The 20199-nt window shown below is 37.6% G+C and overlaps 1 protein-coding gene across 2 annotated transcripts in view; it reads left to right on the top strand.

The window, feature by feature from the left end:
• The window catches only part of ClpX (Caseinolytic protease chaperone subunit), an 84103-nt gene extending 65597 nt beyond the window's left edge, over nt 1-18506 (top strand). For both annotated transcript variants that reach the window (XM_081733882.1, XM_081733883.1), the window contains exons 12-13: nt 3808-3900; nt 17728-18506. In XM_081733882.1, the coding sequence (XP_081590008.1) occupies nt 3808-3900; nt 17728-17886 (252 nt within the window). In that variant the 3' untranslated portion in view covers nt 17887-18506. The remainder of the gene's footprint in view (nt 1-3807; nt 3901-17727) is intronic.
• The last annotated feature ends 1693 nt before the right edge of the window (nt 18507-20199 follow it).

The following is a 20199-nucleotide window of genomic DNA, read 5'->3' as shown; positions in this document are numbered from 1 at the left end:
CTTTTCTTCCCGGTAGCCATGTGCCTAATATGCGAAAGAAAGGGATCGGAAGTAATAAGGAGCATATGCAGTATATCCTGATTCGTAATAGTGCAAGAGAATTTGTGTGAGTGATCTTTCCGAAATGTTTGTAAGTCTTTATTCCGTCCCTCTTGTGCCTCTTCAGAAAGCTGACCTATTGGTAAAATGGCATTCTGTAGCCTATCCATGAACAAGAATTTTATGGACACTAGCAGACACAGAACCAACTGTAAAGATAAACAAAGAGTTTGTCTGTCTCCAGTGCATAACTGTCAAAAGCGTTGGGATCAATATCAAGTCCAGAATTGATTACATATAGTATCACCAAAAAACGTGTAATCAGTTGTTCAGAAATCCCCATTATTTGCGAAGATTGATGTGAGTCCGCAAAACATCTCCTACCAGTGTTCCCAATCTTGCTTGTTCCGCTGTCTTCTGCTTTGGGTCTATCATATTAAGGCCTATGTTTTCTCTAAACTGCTTCCGAATCTCATGTCTTTGTAATTTCAATAGTTCCTTGTGCTTCTTTCGAACTTGTCATGTCTTGAAATTGAGTCTATATGCAATATGGAGGAGGCATTCAAAAAATCATATGTACACATGTAACACTGACAATCCAAATAGAAATATGGATGTGTCTATGTCTTTCGTAGAAACTCTCTCTAAATCGTTCATTTCTTTGAGAGATGCTTTGCAAGTATAACACTTTTGAAGAGATTTGTTGTTCAGGAGTGCATTACAACTTTTCCATCTACCGTAGTGAGAATGAGCTCGTGATGCATAGTAAATTGGATTCCACTGACGTTCACAGTTGATAGGTGAAGATCTTGAATCTGCTGTTCGATGCACTGAACTCGTTTAATTTTTTTTTTTTTTTTTTTTTTTCTACAACAAAGCCTGCGATTTAATTTCTGCACTGACATCTGAAACAGTAATACTCTCATCTGACGGGTAACAAACTTTCTTAGCCTCGAGTAATTGGTGATAACTTGGATAAATGTCTGCGTTGCGTGTTTTGGCACCAAGACGTAGACATTTGTATTGGCTTTTGGTTACCTTACGATCGAGAAGCAATGCAAGCGCCTCTTCTTGGGTGTACGGTTTAGGTAAAATGCTCTGGTCCTTTGCGCTCAAAAACGCTTGTCTCATCTTACGAACTCTAGTCGAAGTTGTTTGTCACCTCACGAAGTACTTTTGCTGCATCTTGTTCTGATGCCCGAAGCCTCATTTTGGCAGCAAAAGCCAGTTCCGACGTACTTGTAGATATGCTTAAATCTTCCGCTTTTCTCCGTTTAGTTCTGTCAATAGATTCTTTGAAATCTTTTGATGGACGACCGCCAGGATTTGATCGACGTTCCATCTGTCTCCGGAATTTAAATGTCGGTTCTGCATCAAGCCATTCTGTATGTGTCTTTAGGAAGATGTCATGATTTCTGCCACTCTTATACAGTTTTTGGTACGCTTGACTGCAAAACCTGGAAACAATTCGTCGAATGTTTTCACTAACGTGGGCTGAGTGATCACAAAGGTCCAATTACGTCAAAACCCAGGTCTGGACATGCCGTGTTTGTTCCCTTTGACAACGTCCTTACATTTCTCTCATTTTCTCATTGAGCTGAATGCTTCTCAGCATCATTGTGAACTATAGATGTCCTGCAAGTAAAAAGTAGGAATTATTAATTTCAGTGTCCTGTCACCACACACAATCACAAAGGAACACCTATTTCACGAATTCGCATCTAAACTTCCTGAAAAACAATTCATCATGGATTATTCTTTCAGGCCATTTCAATAATTCTGCTGGGGAACGCTGGGCACTATACTAAATCTCTGTAGTTTTGTGGACCTTTTGCTAAAGCAAATTAGATTTTGTCACATTAACATATTTTGTTCGAGGGAACGTAGATATGGAAGATACTGCATAGCCACTTGGGACAGTTGCAGTGCTTTTGGTGCCATATACATCAAATGTTTCTTGTAACCACATATTCTCAGATACCAAGCCATGAACTTGAATGATAAATGCTCTATTTGGCAGCTATTTCACAGACATGTTCACAATGGTTAACTTTCATCCTTTCTAACTCACACGTTACATGTTACTCGTGTTCATTATTTATATATAGTAAACTATGGGTATTTCGTAACCCATACACTAAACCAGTGTCCTTCTAATGCAATTTTCAAAAATTGGGTTTTGGCCAGCTTTTTGCTAGTCCTGAACCACTGTAGAACGCCATAATCCCGTCGCTGTAAAATTTCTGTTGTTTCTGGTCAAAAATTGTGACGCGTGGGTTTTACAGGACTCTTTTAGCATAACTTAACACCATTCAGGGAGTTCTACAGACACCGAAACAAGCGATAGGCTTGACGATGCCAGGTCCTAGTTATAAGGTGGATTATTGAAACTTCCCAGACAAGTTCTTACGACTTCTGAAAGATCATTAAAGATGTATGCGGTCTGCCGTTGTCAGTATTTTATGACACTCTTTCTGTTGACCAGTTCCTACCATTTTACTTAATTGCTAGGTGAGGGCGTGGTGGCTCAGTGGTAGAGCGTTCATCTGCGGTGCTTGGGGTACCTGGTTCGATCCCAACTCCCGCCGTGTGGACTTTGTGGTGGAACACTGTGCTCGTGGGTTTTCTCGGGGTTCTCCCGTTTCTTCCCACTTTCTTCATTTCATTCATTTCTCATAATCACCGTCTCCTTTAGCCTAACCGGCATATTCGTGGGACGTAAAACTCAAAGATTTCATTTCATTTTAATTGCTAGGTGCACTTGCGTTAATTGTCGATAGTACAGATTTGAGTCTATTGTTCTGCCTGGTGGCAGCAGCTCTTGATAGATGATGCATTCAGTCCCACCAAACGCACGTCGTAACTTTTCTGAGGGTCTTTGTATGATTCGCCACAAACTAGGGAGCTTCTCCTAGGTTCAACTTCGATCTTTTTCTCGCATTCTTATCGTAGGTTATCTGCTTCTCATCGCTCGTGAGCAAGAGCTTCAAATATGACTCGAGTTGGTAAGGTTTCAGTAGAGATTCGAAGATGGAAATCCGATCGAGTAAATGTTTTTGAGTCAGGTTATGTGGCACCCAAACGTTGAGCTTCTTTTTTGTATCCAACTTTCTCCAAATGGTTTAACACTATTTAGGTTATCGGCGATGTTATGACTGATTATATGCCGGTCTTGACTGACTGTTACCAGAATATCATACACTTTTGCTGTGATAAGCCGCCTACGGCGAAGAGCATCTTGGACATCGAAATTTCCAGAATGAGAACATCTGAATCATTTTTTAGCTCTTGCTTTTGATAACGTATCTCGCCCATAAACACCACAAAATTATTCACTGGCCTATCCAGAATTTGCACTTTTATCGAGAAATAATTGTAAAATGTAGCACAGTTTTATGGAAAATACACTCATCTTTACGACGCAATACCTTACGTCTCATTACAGGAGTTTCAACATTTTTTGCACACCTACTAGCTTCAACTGTCAGTAACCGACAAATGATTTAAGTCTGACCTGCTTCGACTTATATATTCTGTGATTTGGGACATTATGCTGTCTCAAGCGCAAACGACTCATTACTTTTTAAGACTACCTGATATATCTCGTAACTAGTTTGTTAGTCAAGATGCTGTTTACGAACGCATTTAGAATTTGTATATACGGTAAGAAGTCAAAAAATCTAAAACTCTTGAAAAATAATATTAATAAATAGCATATATTAATTTTTTTGTCTTACTAACTGTCTTAATTAACGTTCTTCTTAATAGGTTGATTTGACGTTTTCTCCAGATGCTCTAATTGCCATCGCTCGTTTGGCAATGGAAAGAAAGACTGGAGCTCGTGGATTACGAGCAATTATGGTAAGTTTTGTTCACTTTATAAAACTTGTACTAACTCTTTTAACATCTACGAGAAGCTACACATGGAAGTACATGTGTTACGTAATCCAACATAAGAATTGTATATCATGTGTTAGATATTCGTAACGGAGTTTAGTTCTGAATAGTTGTTTCAATTATCTTGAAATACAAATATCGTTATCTGAAAATTAACTGGAAGGAAGTGACTTTTTGAAGATCCTCAGACTCCTTATAAGTAAACTTGAAATTAAATACAAGAAAGACTATGTATTTTTATGTTATGCCTATGAGTTTCTCGGGATGCACACTTTTATTCCAGCAGTTGATTCACTGTTCATTTGCATGTATTACGTTTAATTTTCTTCTATGTTCCATGTTAAACTAAATATTTTATCTCATCATACCTTCATATGGATAAGAATGCCCCTTTACTTAGTATGAATTGTAAATGTTGAGACCAGTTGTTGATTGAATAACTGTAAGGTATTGACTGAGATATAAATAATATATCCCACAAGTATCCATTGGGGTTCCTTGAAAATCAGAATATTTGCTACGTAGAATATATATAGTATAATAATATCCCATTTCTGTCATCCTTGTACTGTCTGTGGTAAATGGTTAACGTCTACACTGTACTTCTTAAGTCTTCAATTCTCATATCGTTTCAGTATCAGGGTGGGCCATTTGTAGAGAAGGGAACAGAAACATCTAAGGATCGGTTGTCTTACATTTTGCAGTATGTCAGTTTATAAGCATTAATAAGATTCACCTGTTGCCCTTTTACTTTTCACGTTTATCAAAATACTTCAAGTTCAAAATCCAAAAGATAAACTTACTAATAAAATGTCTGACACACAAGTTATTCTATTTAAAAACTGTTTACACAGCACTGCACAGAGTATACCGGAACCACTTCAGCGAACATCACGTCTGTATAACCCCTTTGAGGATAAACGAGATCAAAATTTTACATGACTGAATGTCAATCCCACTTTTGCTTTTTTAATGCTCAAAAGCGCTACATAAGGATGTGATTCGATTATTTGTCCAGTTCTGTGTTCATATTATACTATATTCTGTTCTTTCTTTATTGTATGAATGTGAGCAGTAAAAGCACAGTTGGGCAACTAGTTTTTAATAGAATAACTCGTGTTTGTAAAATGGAATGAAACAAATAAGAAATATTAGTATAAGTTCTTTGACGTTTGCGTTCTTTCTTCAATGAATTGCTCTCAAAAACTTCTCACCTGGTTAAATATTGCAGCATATGACAGGTTAGTTATAGTGTGAAGCTTACTATTGCTCTCCATTAGGAAGTAGCGTTTAATGAAATTGTTGCTCTTGTCGAGATGTTCCTCATTGCTAAGAATTGCATCTTCCAGTGCCCTCTCCACTGATCTAATTACTAACGGGGTGCGCCTTTGGTGCACGAGGTCCCGAATTCGATTCCTGGTGGAAGAGCATTAAAAATATTTTGAACGCATTACGATGGTTCGGATTCCATGTCTGCTAAATTTCAACGAACCAACCAACCAATTGCATCTTGAAATCAGTTCTGACGTCACATCAACGATCTGTCCAACAAAAAGGAACACTTTAAAGCAGGGTTGATATGTTTAAAACATGTTTTAAACGAGGGCTGTTGTTTTATTCAGTTTGTTTTAAACGTGTTTTTTTTTTCGATGTTGGTTGGACATGTTTAAAACAACTAAAATATCAGATTGAAGAAGCTAATTTAATTTTCTAACAAACAACCCATCCTCCGCAGGATTTGTGCATGAAATAAATTACAAGCAGAGTTATATTCTTATTATAACAGCAATTACTGAACGAAATCTGTACATCAATGTGCGTATAACTAAACCAACAGAAATTCAAGTGAAGTATTTGAACATTTCTTAATTTTCAAGAATAATTGAGGTTAAACACACTATACACTATTCTAAGATCCAAATTCACAAATTCAAAACTTGAGTATTTTTTAGTCACTATCATTTCCATAATAATGAACAGTTCTCACATCATAAGTTAGAAGAAATACTCTGACAAATACAATACAACTCATAGCAAATGACATCTTTTAACTAAACAGTTTTCAAGATACATCTCTATCTGCAACATGGATAGCTAACAATGATTAGTGTCTACGGTAAACAACACAATTAACCTTTAGACGCCCGCCAGGGATTTTAACAAAATGGTAGAATCTCACGTTCGGGGCTCTGGTGACCCTCCCAATTATCACAGAGTCATGATTTATACACAGTTGGAAAGCTTATAGACCACAGATTCCAACGAGGTAACATTCATGAAATTCCCGCCATATTTGTAGGAACGAACAGACACAAAAATAATTAAAAAATATGAAAATATTGACTTTGCGGGGCCCTGGCAACTCGTGCAGTCACCGCAAAATGCTGTGACAAAATACTACTAAAAATGTGCAAAATGTGTGCTTTTGCGCTGACAAAATGATGCTAATGTGTAAGCCACATACTTGTGATAATAATATAAGAAATGGTACCCAGTGCTGCCATTGCGTAACGAATTCGTTTTATGTAGGAAGTATTAAAAAAATGCGCTGAAAAACATTAATTAAATTAGACATTCTCTCCCCTCCCCCACGACAGTACCACGTCCATATGCAAATCATTTTTGCTGCACACATCATGTATACGAACAAAAATTATGCTTCTAGACCACTTCAGTAAAATATATCTTGCCTTATATGGAACCGTTCTGAAACTAAATGTAAATTAGCCAAATTTGACCCCCTCTTCCTCTATAAACAGAAGTACATATACAGGTTACTATCATGTAGGGGACTACTTACATACTAATTTTTGTGGATGTACCACAAAACGGGAGGAATGGTCTCCAAAATCTGATGAAAAATTTAAAAAAGCGAACTTCATCCTCCCTCTCTCGGCCGTACATAAATACCCACTACATACATAAAATGTAGGGATGTGCACGAGCGAGTTTTCATTGAAACTCGACTTGACTCGAAACCGACATCATTGAGCTCGTCTCGAAAAATTTCCTCCACTCCACTCGAGTTTCGAGTCGATTCGAGCCAAATGCTGTGTGTAGTTTCAAGTACTTTCTTCAAAGTATCCTACATAGACAATATAATTATTATCAATGATACTTACTATTACTACAACTTATTATTATTTATTATTATTATTATTATTATTATTATTATTATTATTATTATTATTATTATTATTATTATTATTATTATTATTATTACACCAGCGTGTATAAACATAAATGATAGGCGGTTTGTATATGAATACTAGAAACTAGTTGACAGCTGACCTCGGATAAGGTGAAGTCAAGGAGGCAATGACATCGTTCACGAGGTTCTGGGTTTCAGTTCCGGAGGAGCAAGTATCCAGGCTCGATCCAAAAATCGTTAAAAGTTAGACTGCGTCGGCCAAACATGTTCAAACCTGCTCGGCTCGGGTTCTCAACGGCTCTAGCGGCTCGGCTCACAGCTCATTCACTATCGAACCGAACCAACAGCTCACTCAACTGAGCCGGCTCGAGCTGCTACTCAGTTGAACCGAACTGAGCCAGTTAACATCACTACCTGGGTTGGGCTTCTGCTTCGGCTCAAAAGTTAGATCGTGCAGGTCTCAGCCTTGGTGGTAAGGACTACAGTATATACCGGTATTCACATTGGTGCTCACATTTGAGGCTGTCTCGTTATAAAAATCCATAGTCGTCCTGTTAATCGAGACGAGACGAGATGCGAGCAGTGTCCCATCTTCTGAGCAACACTAAAAATGTTCCATATTACTGCTTACCTTTCTTATGACTCGCTTTCCAGTCTAATCAGGCCATGATTTCAAAACAAGCGAGCCGTTTATCAAACTCGACCTCAAAACAGTGACTTGCTCGAAACTCGACTCGAGAAAATTACCTTTGACTCGACTCGAATTTGCTTCGAGTTTCGAGTCGAGTCGAGCCGAGCTTTAGCTCGACTCGTTCCCATCCCTAATAAAATGCATACTAGCGGAAGGCTTCATTCCTCAGGAATACTTTGGTACCAAATCATCTTTCTAGCTTAATTAGGGGCTGAGATATTGATGTTTGTTGTAAAAATAAATGTAATTTACGTCAAGAAATTGAAACTCCAAAAATTGTTTAACTTTGCCCTCTCCCTGCTCCCCAATATAAGCAGGAAGTACAAATACACGATGTTACCATGTAGTGGCCTACTTCATTGCTTCATGTACCAATTTTTATGAATCCATCCCCCAAGAGGGTGAATGGCTCCCAAAAAACCGTTTAAAAAGAAACAAAAGAACACGATATTTACCCTCTTCCCACCGCCACGTGGTACTCCTACATAAATAAAATGTACACCAGCGGAAAGCTGCATCCTTCAGGAATAAATTGGTTCCAAAACCATCTTCCAGCCTTAATTAGGGACTGAGTCATTGAGGTTTAAAGCTCTGATACAGCAGTTGCGTCAATGGGCGTTTAAAGATTAAGAATGCAGACGACCAGTAGAACGTAACACAAAGAAACTACATATTCAGTGAGCAGAAATTGGGAAAATCCCGATTTCTTTCTGCGGAATTGAACATTTGGACGGATTAGGGAAGTTCAGAAATTTGATCTGACGGTTGAATATAGATGGCAAGCAATACCTGTGAGCGTGTAAAAGTGGAATATATATGCCTATTTAAATTATTGTTTAAAACAAAATAAACATGTTTTAAACATAAAAATACATTAACGAAAGTATACATTATCAGAGGAGTTTTTTTAACATGTTTTTTTTTTTTTTTTTTTTTCAACCCTGCTTTAAAGACATTGGTAGTTCTATGAGAAGTAGGAGGAATCAACCGACTTACACTCTATCGTATATAGGTACAAACTCAATGAAAATTCGAGTAGAATAGTGTGGCTTAGCTGGGAATCGAACCCATGTCTTCAGCTTGTGTCGGTGTATCAACCACATTACTCGACCTGTTCCTTGAAAACCGGAGTTCAGCAATACATTGAAAAACATAAAGAAACAAAATAAAACCGAATTAGGGGCTTATGAACATTCTTAATATTAGATTTTATTTTAACTTCATGTGTTTTAGTCAGTGCTAGGTAAGACTAGAGATCTGGAAAGAATTTTGTAACGTTTTAAAGTAGTTATTCATAAATTGAAGTAAAAAATATTTTGCGTAAAAATGTGCTATACGTCACTATTGGTTTGTCGGAAAAGTTATGATGCATTTTGGTAATAGATGGCTGTAGTTGATTTTTGGAAGTACTTGTCATTCGCATCTGTGTTGTTGCTATCAATGTTAACAGCTGACAGTTGTAGGTCTTGGTTTCGACGTGTTCATTTGCCTCAAATGACCTCGAAAGTATACATTATCAGAGGAACATTAAACCTACAGTGTGATTTGATTTTAAAGGTGTAATGATTTCGATCTCCTACCAAAGAACCAAAAATCATTTCAAACATGTAAAATCAGTAATTAGTTTGAACGAATCACCCAGAAACGTCCGATTTCATTAACCGTCAAGGAGTTTTTTTCACCACGAAAACACTCTTGTTTGTTTTTTCGTCAGAAATGATTGGTGCATGGATGGAATGTGTTGCTTATACCCAACATGATCGCCTGACCTTGCACTATCAGACTTCCACTTGTTTCACTTTCTAAAAACTCTATGCGTAGTACAATTTTCAGTTCAGATAGGACTGTAGATCAGCACATTATTTAGTTTTTCTGCGATAAAGACAGGTCTTCTACGAATAAGAAATAATGAATCTCACTGGAAGAAGGCAAAAGGTTATCAAATAAAACGAGCAATGTATCATTGATTAATCTTTGTTCTTTATGGCCTTTGAAAAATAGTCATGACGTTTTTGACAGCCCAATAGTTAATATTTACATGATCATATGCAGTAACAGAAAAACTGAAAGTATTGTATATATATATATGAGGTGTGACAAAAAAGACAAAAGACAAGTCCATAGTTTGAAAAAAGATTGGAGTGGGAAACAACCTTTTCTGGTGACGTAATTCCACACTCCTCCTCTATCCATGTTGCCAGTTTTGACTCAATCGGTAGTGACAAGTGGAGTATTGCATCAGTGAGTGAACACGTGCAACTGCATTCTGCCGCAAAAATGTCTATTGCAAAAACTGAATAGCGAATGAACATCAAGTTTCTTGTGGAACTTAAGAAATCGGCCATAGCAACATTTCAAATGTTAACCGAGGCGTAAGGAGATGAATTTTTTCTCAGGCACGTGTGTTTGAATGGCATAAATGGTTTTCGGAGGAAAGGGACAGTGTAGAAGATGATGAAAGTTCTGGGTGCCCAGGGTCAAGGATTACATACCAAAACTGTCAAACTTCGTGAGGTGGCCCGGGGTGACCGAGGTTAAGTGTTTATGCAATGGGAGAGTTGGATAGTTTTAATTGGGAAGCTGTTCGACGCATTTTAACTGAGGAATTACACATGAGGAAGATTTGGTTGGTTGGTTCCAAAAGTTCTGTCCAATGACCAGAAAGAATACTGTAAAAACCTGTGTGTGGACATGGTAGAACGCATTAGAAATGAGCCAGTTTTGTTGGAATCTGTTCACCAAGAAAAAAAAATCAAGGCAATGTTGATTGTCTTCTTCGACACTAAAGGAATTCTAATGATATTGAGTGGGTTCCCAGTGGTCAGACTGTTACTCAGCACTACTACATTCAAGTACTAAAAAGACTTAGTGAAAAACTTACAAAAGAAAGACCACAGTTGTGGAATGATTGATGGCTGTTGCATCAGGACAATGCACCCGCTCACAAGACCCTATCTGTCAAGCAGTTTCTGACCAGCGAAAACATTACTGTGATGAAGTATCCAACTTATTTACCAGATTTGGGTTCCTGCGATTTTTTTCTCCCTCAAGTTAAATCTTACATAAAGGGAACCCATTTTACATTTAAAGATGTTTAAGTGAAAACGGAGAATCTCCTGAAGGACCTTCGAAAAACCTCGTCCCAGAAATGTCACCAGAAATGGTAGCACCGAATGAAGAAGTGTGTGAATGCTGAAGGGGACTACTTTGAAGATGATAACATCACAGAGAACTAATTCTGTTTGTACACTGACTTACTGAAACAGTTTATATATATATATATATATATATATCACACCTTGTATATAGATCATTATCAATTTGATGGAAAAGCCTGGAGCTGGAAACACGTCAGATATCTGGTTGGCAATGCTCAGGCTGCAACAGCAGCGCCTTGGCGTTACTAGTGATGTGTTAGGACAAATTTCATACTGTGTGAGAAGCAGTAGAACAGCAGTGTGCAGCGAACTACAGCAGACAGTGTTAGTGTGAAATGGACAACCTCTCTGATTTCCAAAGAGGGCAAATTATTGGCGCTGATTTATGTGGTACGAGTGTAACGAAAGTGGCAAGTGTGTCGCGAGAGATAATGTAAATGATAACGGCCTACAAAACATCATCAGCGAAGAGGAACAGTGGTCAGAAAGAAACCATCAGTGACAGGTCCCGCCGAGCTTTAAAGCACGTTATCATTACCATTGTGCGACTGTGGTGTAAGAGACGAAAAACTCAAGCAGCACCTCTCGCAGCTTGTACCGACAATCAGGGTCCGCCCTAAGTTAGATGGCATGGACAAATGGGGTCAGGTTGCACTGGTGAAACCGTTGATAAGGGATCGTAACAATTTAGCATGACACTAATGGTGCCGCGAACATGAAACATGGACCGCTGGTAACTGAAAAATGTGATATGGTCAGATAAGTCATAGTTCACCTAGTTTCAAACCACAGGCAGTGTATATGTGAAGCGTACGCCCAACGAAGATCCGCCGTATCTCAACATAACCGTGAAACATGGTGGCGACTCTGTAATGCTGTGGGCCGCAATATCCTGCTGTTGAGTGGGTTCTGTGCTGACACTTAATGGTTACGTCACTGGCCGTGATTGTCACCATTTTAGGGGACCATATCTGGCCCAGATGTTGTTTTCGGATAGTGACATGATAATGTGCTCATTCACCCTACTAGAGGTATTGAGGCGTGGTTTGAGGGACATGGGGGTGAGGTTGAACACCTACCCTGGTCTGTCCAATCCCAGGACTTGAACGTAATTTAACATCTGGTGTCCGTTTTCATGACATGAATCCAGCAGAGGTTTTCGCCTCCATCCTCTCTCACGGAACTGAGTGATGCTCTGCACGCCGAATAGTGTAGTAGTTTACTTACTACATTCACAACCTCTACGGCTCCAGAGGTCATCACAGATGTTGGGATGGCGAAAGGTGGTCTAACGCCATATTAATTTAGTAAGTTGCACTTTTTAAAATTTTTCCATTATATTGATATATATATATAGTACATACGTTTTGTTCTCAAACGTCACGTGTATAGAAGAGCTGATATTTGTAGACCATAAAAAATGAACATAGTCGAATGGAGTTTTGGAAAAAGAAAAAAGGTTGAGATGACATACAAAGGAAAGTATAAGTGGTGAGAATGTTAACGGTCGTTGCACACGCCTAATCTAATAGATCAAGAAATATAGTCGAAAAAAGCAAAGTACAAGTTCAAATGTCTCATTCAACAGTACAAGTATGAGACAAATACCATGGGACAAAGGATGTTTAATGTTTCTAACACAGCATACAGATTCACAAGTTATGTTCAAAATTATGTCCATTATGGCTGCACGACAAGGTTACAGTAATATAGCATTTCATATCATTGGGAGCTCTTGGCAATCCTCGTGTCCTTTACCATCCCCTAGAGGGGCGTGCTAGCCAATTAGTACATTCTGTTCTTCCAATTCAACGATGAAGAGACATTTCATGAAGGCAGACAGACCTTGTTGAGTCCTGCACGGTGGCTGGACAACCGTCGTGCTGGAATCACATTTTACTTCTGATCTACAGTGAAATGTCTTCTAACGTCGGTGGATAGTTGTTCCAGTGAGGATTGTCGACAGACTTATAATGCATGTTTCAGAGGTTCAGCTGTCCATGATTCATGATTAGTAAATATAGCTTCGTAAAAAGAAAAAGGAAAAATAGATCAAGTGTATTCTGGCCCAATACCCAGTCATAAAATTATTGACAAATACGATAATCGTTTCCATATAGCTCTTGGTGAAATGATACATAATAAGGGGGAAACTTGTGACGATGGGGAATACGTGACCATTCGGCGAAGTTTCGCCTGCATGATTGTAGTGGTTTGTATATACGGCAGTGTTCTTGTCTTTTTTGTTGGAGAACCGAATCTGGGGACCATGGAACCCGTATACTTGCCGATCATATTCATAAAATTAAGTAAATGCCACCACCCTTATTCTTGCACTGCTACCTTATCATTGAAACACTAAACTTTGCGTCGTAAAGTGTTAAAATATAGCACTCTCAAAAGCGATTTAATTTTGGTTGCATTCTCAGCCCAGCAAGAAAATACGAACATTTGGAGAAGTTATTATACAACGTACTACTCCCGAAAACTGCTTAGTTTGAGAGGGATTTTCGGCCCAACAAGAAAACCAAACGTAACTCTCACAGTTCACACACTACACTGACAGACTCCTCTGACTAAAGCTCATTCTACGCACGGGAGAAAAGAATCGCGTTTGGACATACGCAGAATAACCGTCTGTACAAGAAAGAAATTTTAGTCTAAGATTTTAAGTTCACCATCAGGATAAACTCCGTTTGCTTCTGCTAACTGCTAGCTAATGTAATTTATTTCGTTAACATCTGAGTCAGTTTTTCTGTAACAAGTACTTTCTATATCCATTGGTAGTTTCAAATTTAGCCTGATTCACAGATCCAAATTCAGAAACTTTTTACCTTTAACAACATTATGCAAAATCATATTTTGCGTCAGTGTGCATGGATGTTGTCATAAAGATTCTCAGTCTCTCATGAAATTATTACTTTGTTGTTAGTCTACTATATTGAACTGTATTTCTTCATATTGATCAACTTCCAACATTGGAAAATAAATACACGAGCACTCACTGGAACTTCCAATTAGAGATGCTAATTTATGAAACGGAAAACACACGTGGTTCGTATAAAGTCTATCTAAAAAATATATCAGCAATGCAAGTGTTCCCGTTAGTATACAACTAATTTGTCAAACTTTATTCCCACTCGTCCAGTGGCTAGCACGTGGTCCAAAATTCGATTCCCGCTGCGAGAGAACGAAAAATAATTCCATAATCATTAACTTACATTAATCATCGGTCTGCTTTAGCCTAAAGGACATAAGGGTGGAACGTTAAACTAAAAAGAATCATTTCATATAGTTGAGCTTTTCTACTAAGTAATTAAGGAGAAGTAAGTAGATCTTACGTCATACTTCTGAGCCTTCCATTCTGATTCAGCAAAACTTAGTCTTTCGTTAATCACTCAAAGAAGTACTCAGAAAGAGTTCGAAAATTAGGTGATACGAAAATAAGTTAGAATTGTTAATTGAGTTTCAGTGCTTCCATGTCAGAATTGTTAATTGAGTTCCAGTGCTTCCATGTGTGTGCGTTACAGTGTTGATAATGAATATTTACAGACGTGCTCAAATTATTAGACTCACGCTTGAAAACTGCAACGTTGATGTTTCAGTTCTAATTTCGGAATTCTAGAACATGTAATTTAATGGTTAAATCACCAACATAGGATCTTTCATTTGTTTACTTGATAGTTGAAGTAGTGATGATATCACCGTTGAACAGCAGATAGCATTAGTAGAGGGTAGGAAGTTCTGAAAGTGGTATTTCAGTTATAGACAACTATTGAAACGATTTTTAGGTTGTCTGGGGTAAAGTAGGCAACTGGAATCATTACCCCGAACAATCCCAAGAGTCTGAACCTGAGAAATCTCAGATCGGAGATGTTTCAAAGAAAATTTTGTTTACCTGAGGTCTTTAAGGCTTAGAGAGAACACAACATAACAGAACAAATGCAAATTACTACTAATGATTTATTAAAATAAAATAAAAATAAGCAAAACATTAAAAGAAAATGAACAATAATAACTGACAATGAACAAGATCATTCAAATAAAACGAAACAACATAGCAGAAAAGGATATAGCTCATTAATTCAAAATATCCTCTAGAAATATGATTAGCAATATGTGTATGCCAAGTGGCACCTGTTCTAGTATTTGTATCTTGAAATTTTGTAAGTCATACCTCTGAGAAAATTTAAACTATTACTTGAGCCATGACAAGATTAATGTTGTCTAGGGGAAAATGAAGTTACAATTATAGCAACTTAGTCAATAACAAAGTCAAAGACATATTTACCTCCTATAAGTTGACATCCCACGAGAATCAACCTCGGTTGCTGGTAGTTGGAGAGTGGCTCTCGAATTTTGTAAATTTTTCTTATATATTTTTCGGACAGGGTGTTGGCCGGAACATAGTCACACAATGTTAATTGACGTAAATGGTAAGAAAGGGGGGATCGAATAGTATGATTAGGCGGAGTTTATGGTGATTCCTTTGACATGTTTATTCGTGATTGGTTATGAACTTAAGTATCAGAACATAGGTAGGATGGCATAGCGACGTTGAGAGGAAGAATATCCGTTTTCCGGATTTCATTATTTTCCCTATTTTTCTTAATTTGATTATCCACTATCGATGATGACAAAATTCCTGTGGTTGCTACAACCACATTTTCCGTACAATGCGTTTCCCGTAGGAAACCACAACCATCAAAATTTAACTTAGTGGTGTATGCATTTCCAGGATAATATCTGCCATCCTGTTATTCCTGGAGCGTCAAACAAATGGAATTTCATTTCTCATCTAAAATAATAATGAAATTTAAGTCCAAAACCAACCAAGAGAAAACAAGTCTCTGTTATAAGAAAAGTAATGATTCAGTTAATTTAAAATTATCTATAAATTATTCCAGTCAATAATATCTCTTGCACTATTGTGGTTTCTATTAACAAGTTACAATCCGAAGTATTGTGGTTGCAGTCGTAAGCAGTTACGACATTCAAAGCGTTCAACAGCAGTTCGAATGGCCCAGTTTAAAGTGATCGTGACGTGTTTTGTGTATTAATCTTTTATTCTGTGAAGTCCTGTAACCGCAGCATAGTGGGAGAAGCCAGAGACCTTTCTCCGCGTAAAGTGGAAGTTGTCAAAGCACTTCTGACGGAAGAAAGATATACACAACGACAAATTGCTAGTAGAGTTGGGATAGGACAAAAGCTGTGCAATAGGAAAATCTCTATTGCAATTAGCAAGAAGGAAATGTATCAGCAAAAGAGGGTTGGGAAGTGTGGGCGAAAACCAAAGCTATCGCTAAGAGGTATCAGAAAACTAAAAGGATTGGCTCTGGGAAACAAACGCAATTTCTAGAGACTTAAGCATAAAAATGGCTGAGTATGGTGTAGACATTTCGCCTGAAAATGTTCGAAGGATTCTTTGTCTGAGGGAATAGAAGCATTCAGGCCAAGAAAGAAAGCAAAAATTACTCCAATCATGGCAAAGAAGCGCCTCGAACGGGCACGAGGCCTAGAACATTGAACTGCTGATGATTGGAGAATAGGTGTTTCAGTGATGAATCATGTGTCTTCGTGTCTGATGCATGTTCACAATATGTGCGATGTCGACCTGGGGAGGAATTCAAGTTGGAATGCCTCCAACAAACTGTGAAGCATCCTACTTGAGTCGTGGTCTGGCGTGTGATGTCTGTCTTCGGCCCTGGGAAATTGTATATAAAAGAAGAAACAATGAAGCATGACCAATACCTACAAGTTCTTCAAGAAGAAGTGCTTCCCCAGACTACAGTCTGGTTTGATGACGCACACTTCATCTTTATGCATGATGGAGCCCTATGCCACCTGGGCAAAACTGTGACAATTCTTCGAAAACAACGAAATTAGTGTTCTTCCGAAATTAGTGGCCGAGCAATAGTCCTGATATGAACCCGATTGAAAACCCTTGGAGCTTCACGAAGGAAAAACTAAAGAAGCAGCATATTACAACCAAACATCAGTTGATCAAGGACATCAACAATTTGTGGTATCATGATGCTGAATTGAAGTCAAAATGTGCTAAATTAGTATATTGCATGCCACAAAGGATAAAAGACTTAATAAAGAATAACGGATTTCATACGAAATATTAATCTTTGTGTGAGAGATCATTTTCTTGCAAGTATTCCATTTCATTTTTTGTTTCCAATTTAGATACACACACTGTATAGCAGTATTGTATTTATATTTGAATATCACGTACGCGTTTGTTTTATTGATATTGAAAAGCATGTGCCACGACCACAAGAAATTAGAACAGTTATAGAACAGTAATTTGGACTCAGTTCAAACGCGTTTTCTGACGTAATATTGTAAGAACAGTAAAATATTCAGAAATTGAATATTTGAATCTAATAATTTGAACACGTCTGTATTGGTAAGTACGGTAATCGGTACTGCAGTTGAAGCTTAGAAACGATATCTTTGAAGATAGACAGTTAGAATCAAAAATAATGTGAAAGAATTTTGGAAAAGAACAATTAAAAATTATGTGAATATGGCATATATCGTATCATATTTTCCCCAATTTAGGAATGGGAGAGTTCTGTCATTTCCCACTTCTTCACACGATCTTCATTTCAACACTTCGTTGTTTGCCCAAACGACATAATCATGGAACGTTAAACTGAAGGCTATTTTCCATTTTGTAATAAATTTTACTTTCTAAGTTTCCATTTACTCCAATATAATTCTGTGCTTTTTTCTCTCATTAAAAGCTTTGTTGAATTAGTTAAATTATTTTTATGTTCCAGGAAACATTATTGTTAGAACCTATGTTCGAAATCCCAGGATCAGATGTGGTAAGTGTCCACATAACTGAAGACGTAGTAAAGAGTAAACATCCTCCAGTCTACATCAGAGGGAAGCAAGTGTCGGAAGAGGAGGACCAAGCAGTGGAAGTTCAGGCCTGAAGCACTAAGATATGGTCCCTTCTAGAGTACAAAATGCCTCTCGTTTGATGAAGTTGGGAAACCAAAACAGAATTTAACAAGAATGTAGTCTTCTTGAATGCACCAGTTCCTCCTTCAGATAAAGCGTATTTGTTCTCTTTTTTTGGAAGCATGAAATTAACAGAGTGGGGTACGAATGCATACAATATAAAAATGGTATGCAAATGTGATAGTTGGTAAGCAGTTACCATGCTTAATCCAAATGCTCAGGTGCGTGTGTGATTGTTTCGCAGACGTGAGGAATAAAGAACAAATATGGTAATTTCGTCTATAGTTTTTTTTAGAATCTTTTATGAGGTTACTGTCTCTAAAAGATTGAACTAAATAAAGAAACTGAATGAATCATGAACTTCGTTATTGTGCAAGTGCGTTCTGTGTGATAGAAAATCTGAATGAATGAAGAACATATATATATTGTAATATATGTATATAGATTTTCACAAGACGTGCTGTAATAAAATTTGTTGCAGAAACTTTTGTGAAAAGTTGACTTGTAATAAATAAGTTCAGATTAACATATGGTGATGTATATATTTGCTGAATACGAATTAAATAAATTATGCCTAGTATTCTATATTCTATATATAGTGAAATTATTCAAATTATCATTTAATTCCGTTAAACATATTTCGGGCACAAAAATGTGGCCATATGTAATGTATTCATATTTCGTAATGTCTTGAGTGAAATTATCTCCCCTCTTTCTATCAGGATATATTAGCGAAGTTATTACGCATTAGATTAAAGCACCAAATTTGTGTAATAGATCTGTAATATCCATCCACTCGCTTACTATGATTTATATCTGGACTGAGCGTTAAATTCCGAGATCCTGGAAGGAACATTCAAATATGTCAGCCGGCTATAGGGGAAATAAATCAGTTCTCTCACAGAATGTTTATTGTATATATATATATTTATACAGCGCATACATCGTATGTACAAAGAGGAGCTTCAGAAGGACCAAAACCAGTGGCAGCTCCAGAGTTCTATATGAAAGAAGTCACAGCGGCACTGGCGGTGAAACTGACTTTGTTTTCCGCCCACTCCCCTTCCGGCTTAACACTTTCAATCCGGAGTAAATGCAGAGGAAACTAAATACATGGAAGTTCACCGGGATCGTAATACGGCAAATTGTGGATGCGTTAAAATATCAAATAATACTTTAGACAAAGTGGATACTTTCCAATATATTGATACTTTAGGATCAATATTACCAGACCAAAATCATATCCACAAAGAAATTAAATGTCGACTGAAATCAGGAAGTTCGTGTTATTATTCAGTTCAAAATATTTTGTCGTAGCGAATTCTGTCGAGGAATATGAAGCTTAAGAATATAAAACGGTAATCATGCCTGTTGTACTCTATGGTTATGAAACATGGTCACTTACTCTGAGGGAAGAACACAGATTGAAAGTATTAACTCTATGACCTATGGAACCCGGAGGTTCAATTCCGCGTTCACAGAAGCTCTCCACTGACTTCTATCCTTAGCTAACTGCATCCAGTTTCTACTTTGTATTCCAATCTCTGCGAGATCCATCTTAATATTGTCCTCCCATCTGCTCCTAGGTCTTCCTAATGGTCGTTTTCCGATTGGTCTTCCAGTCAAGACTTTGAAAGCGTTTCTACTTTCTTCCACTCTAGCTACATGACCCGCCCACCTAAGCCTCCTAGACTTGACGACCCTAACAATGTTGGGTAAACCATATAAATTATGTAGTTCCTCGTTATGAAGTTTCCGCCATTCCCCATTCCCGTTCCTCTTGGGTCCGAATATTCGTCTCAGGATCTTGTTCTCAAATACTTTCAGTCTATGTTCTTCCCTCAGAGTAAGTGACCATGTTTCGCAGCCATACAGAACAACAGGCATGAGTATCGTTTTGTATATTTTAAGCTTCAAATTCCTCGACAGAATTCGCGACGACAAGAGATTTTAAACCGAATAGTAACACGAATTCCCTGCTTTTAGTCGACATTTAATTTCTCCGTGAATATGATTTTCCTCTGTTAATATTGATCCTAGATATTTGAAACTATCCACTTTATCAAAAGTATTATTTAATATTTTAACGCATCCATAATTTGCTGTATTCCGGTCCCGATGCACTTCCATGTATTTAGTTTTCTCTGCATTTACTTCTAAACCCATGTCCCTGCAAGCGTTTAATAAGATCTCTGCATTTCTTTCTCTTGTTCTCCTATCATCTCCTATTAAATTTACATCATCAGCATATGCCATAACCTGGTGAATACCGTTCAACTCTAGGC

Source organism: Thermobia domestica, chromosome 12, assembly GCF_964235325.1.
Source record: "Thermobia domestica chromosome 12, izTheDome1.hap1.1, whole genome shotgun sequence".
In the NCBI taxonomy this organism is placed as follows: Eukaryota; Metazoa; Arthropoda; class Insecta; order Zygentoma; family Lepismatidae; genus Thermobia; species Thermobia domestica.
This window is presented reverse-complemented; position numbering and strand designations above follow the sequence as displayed.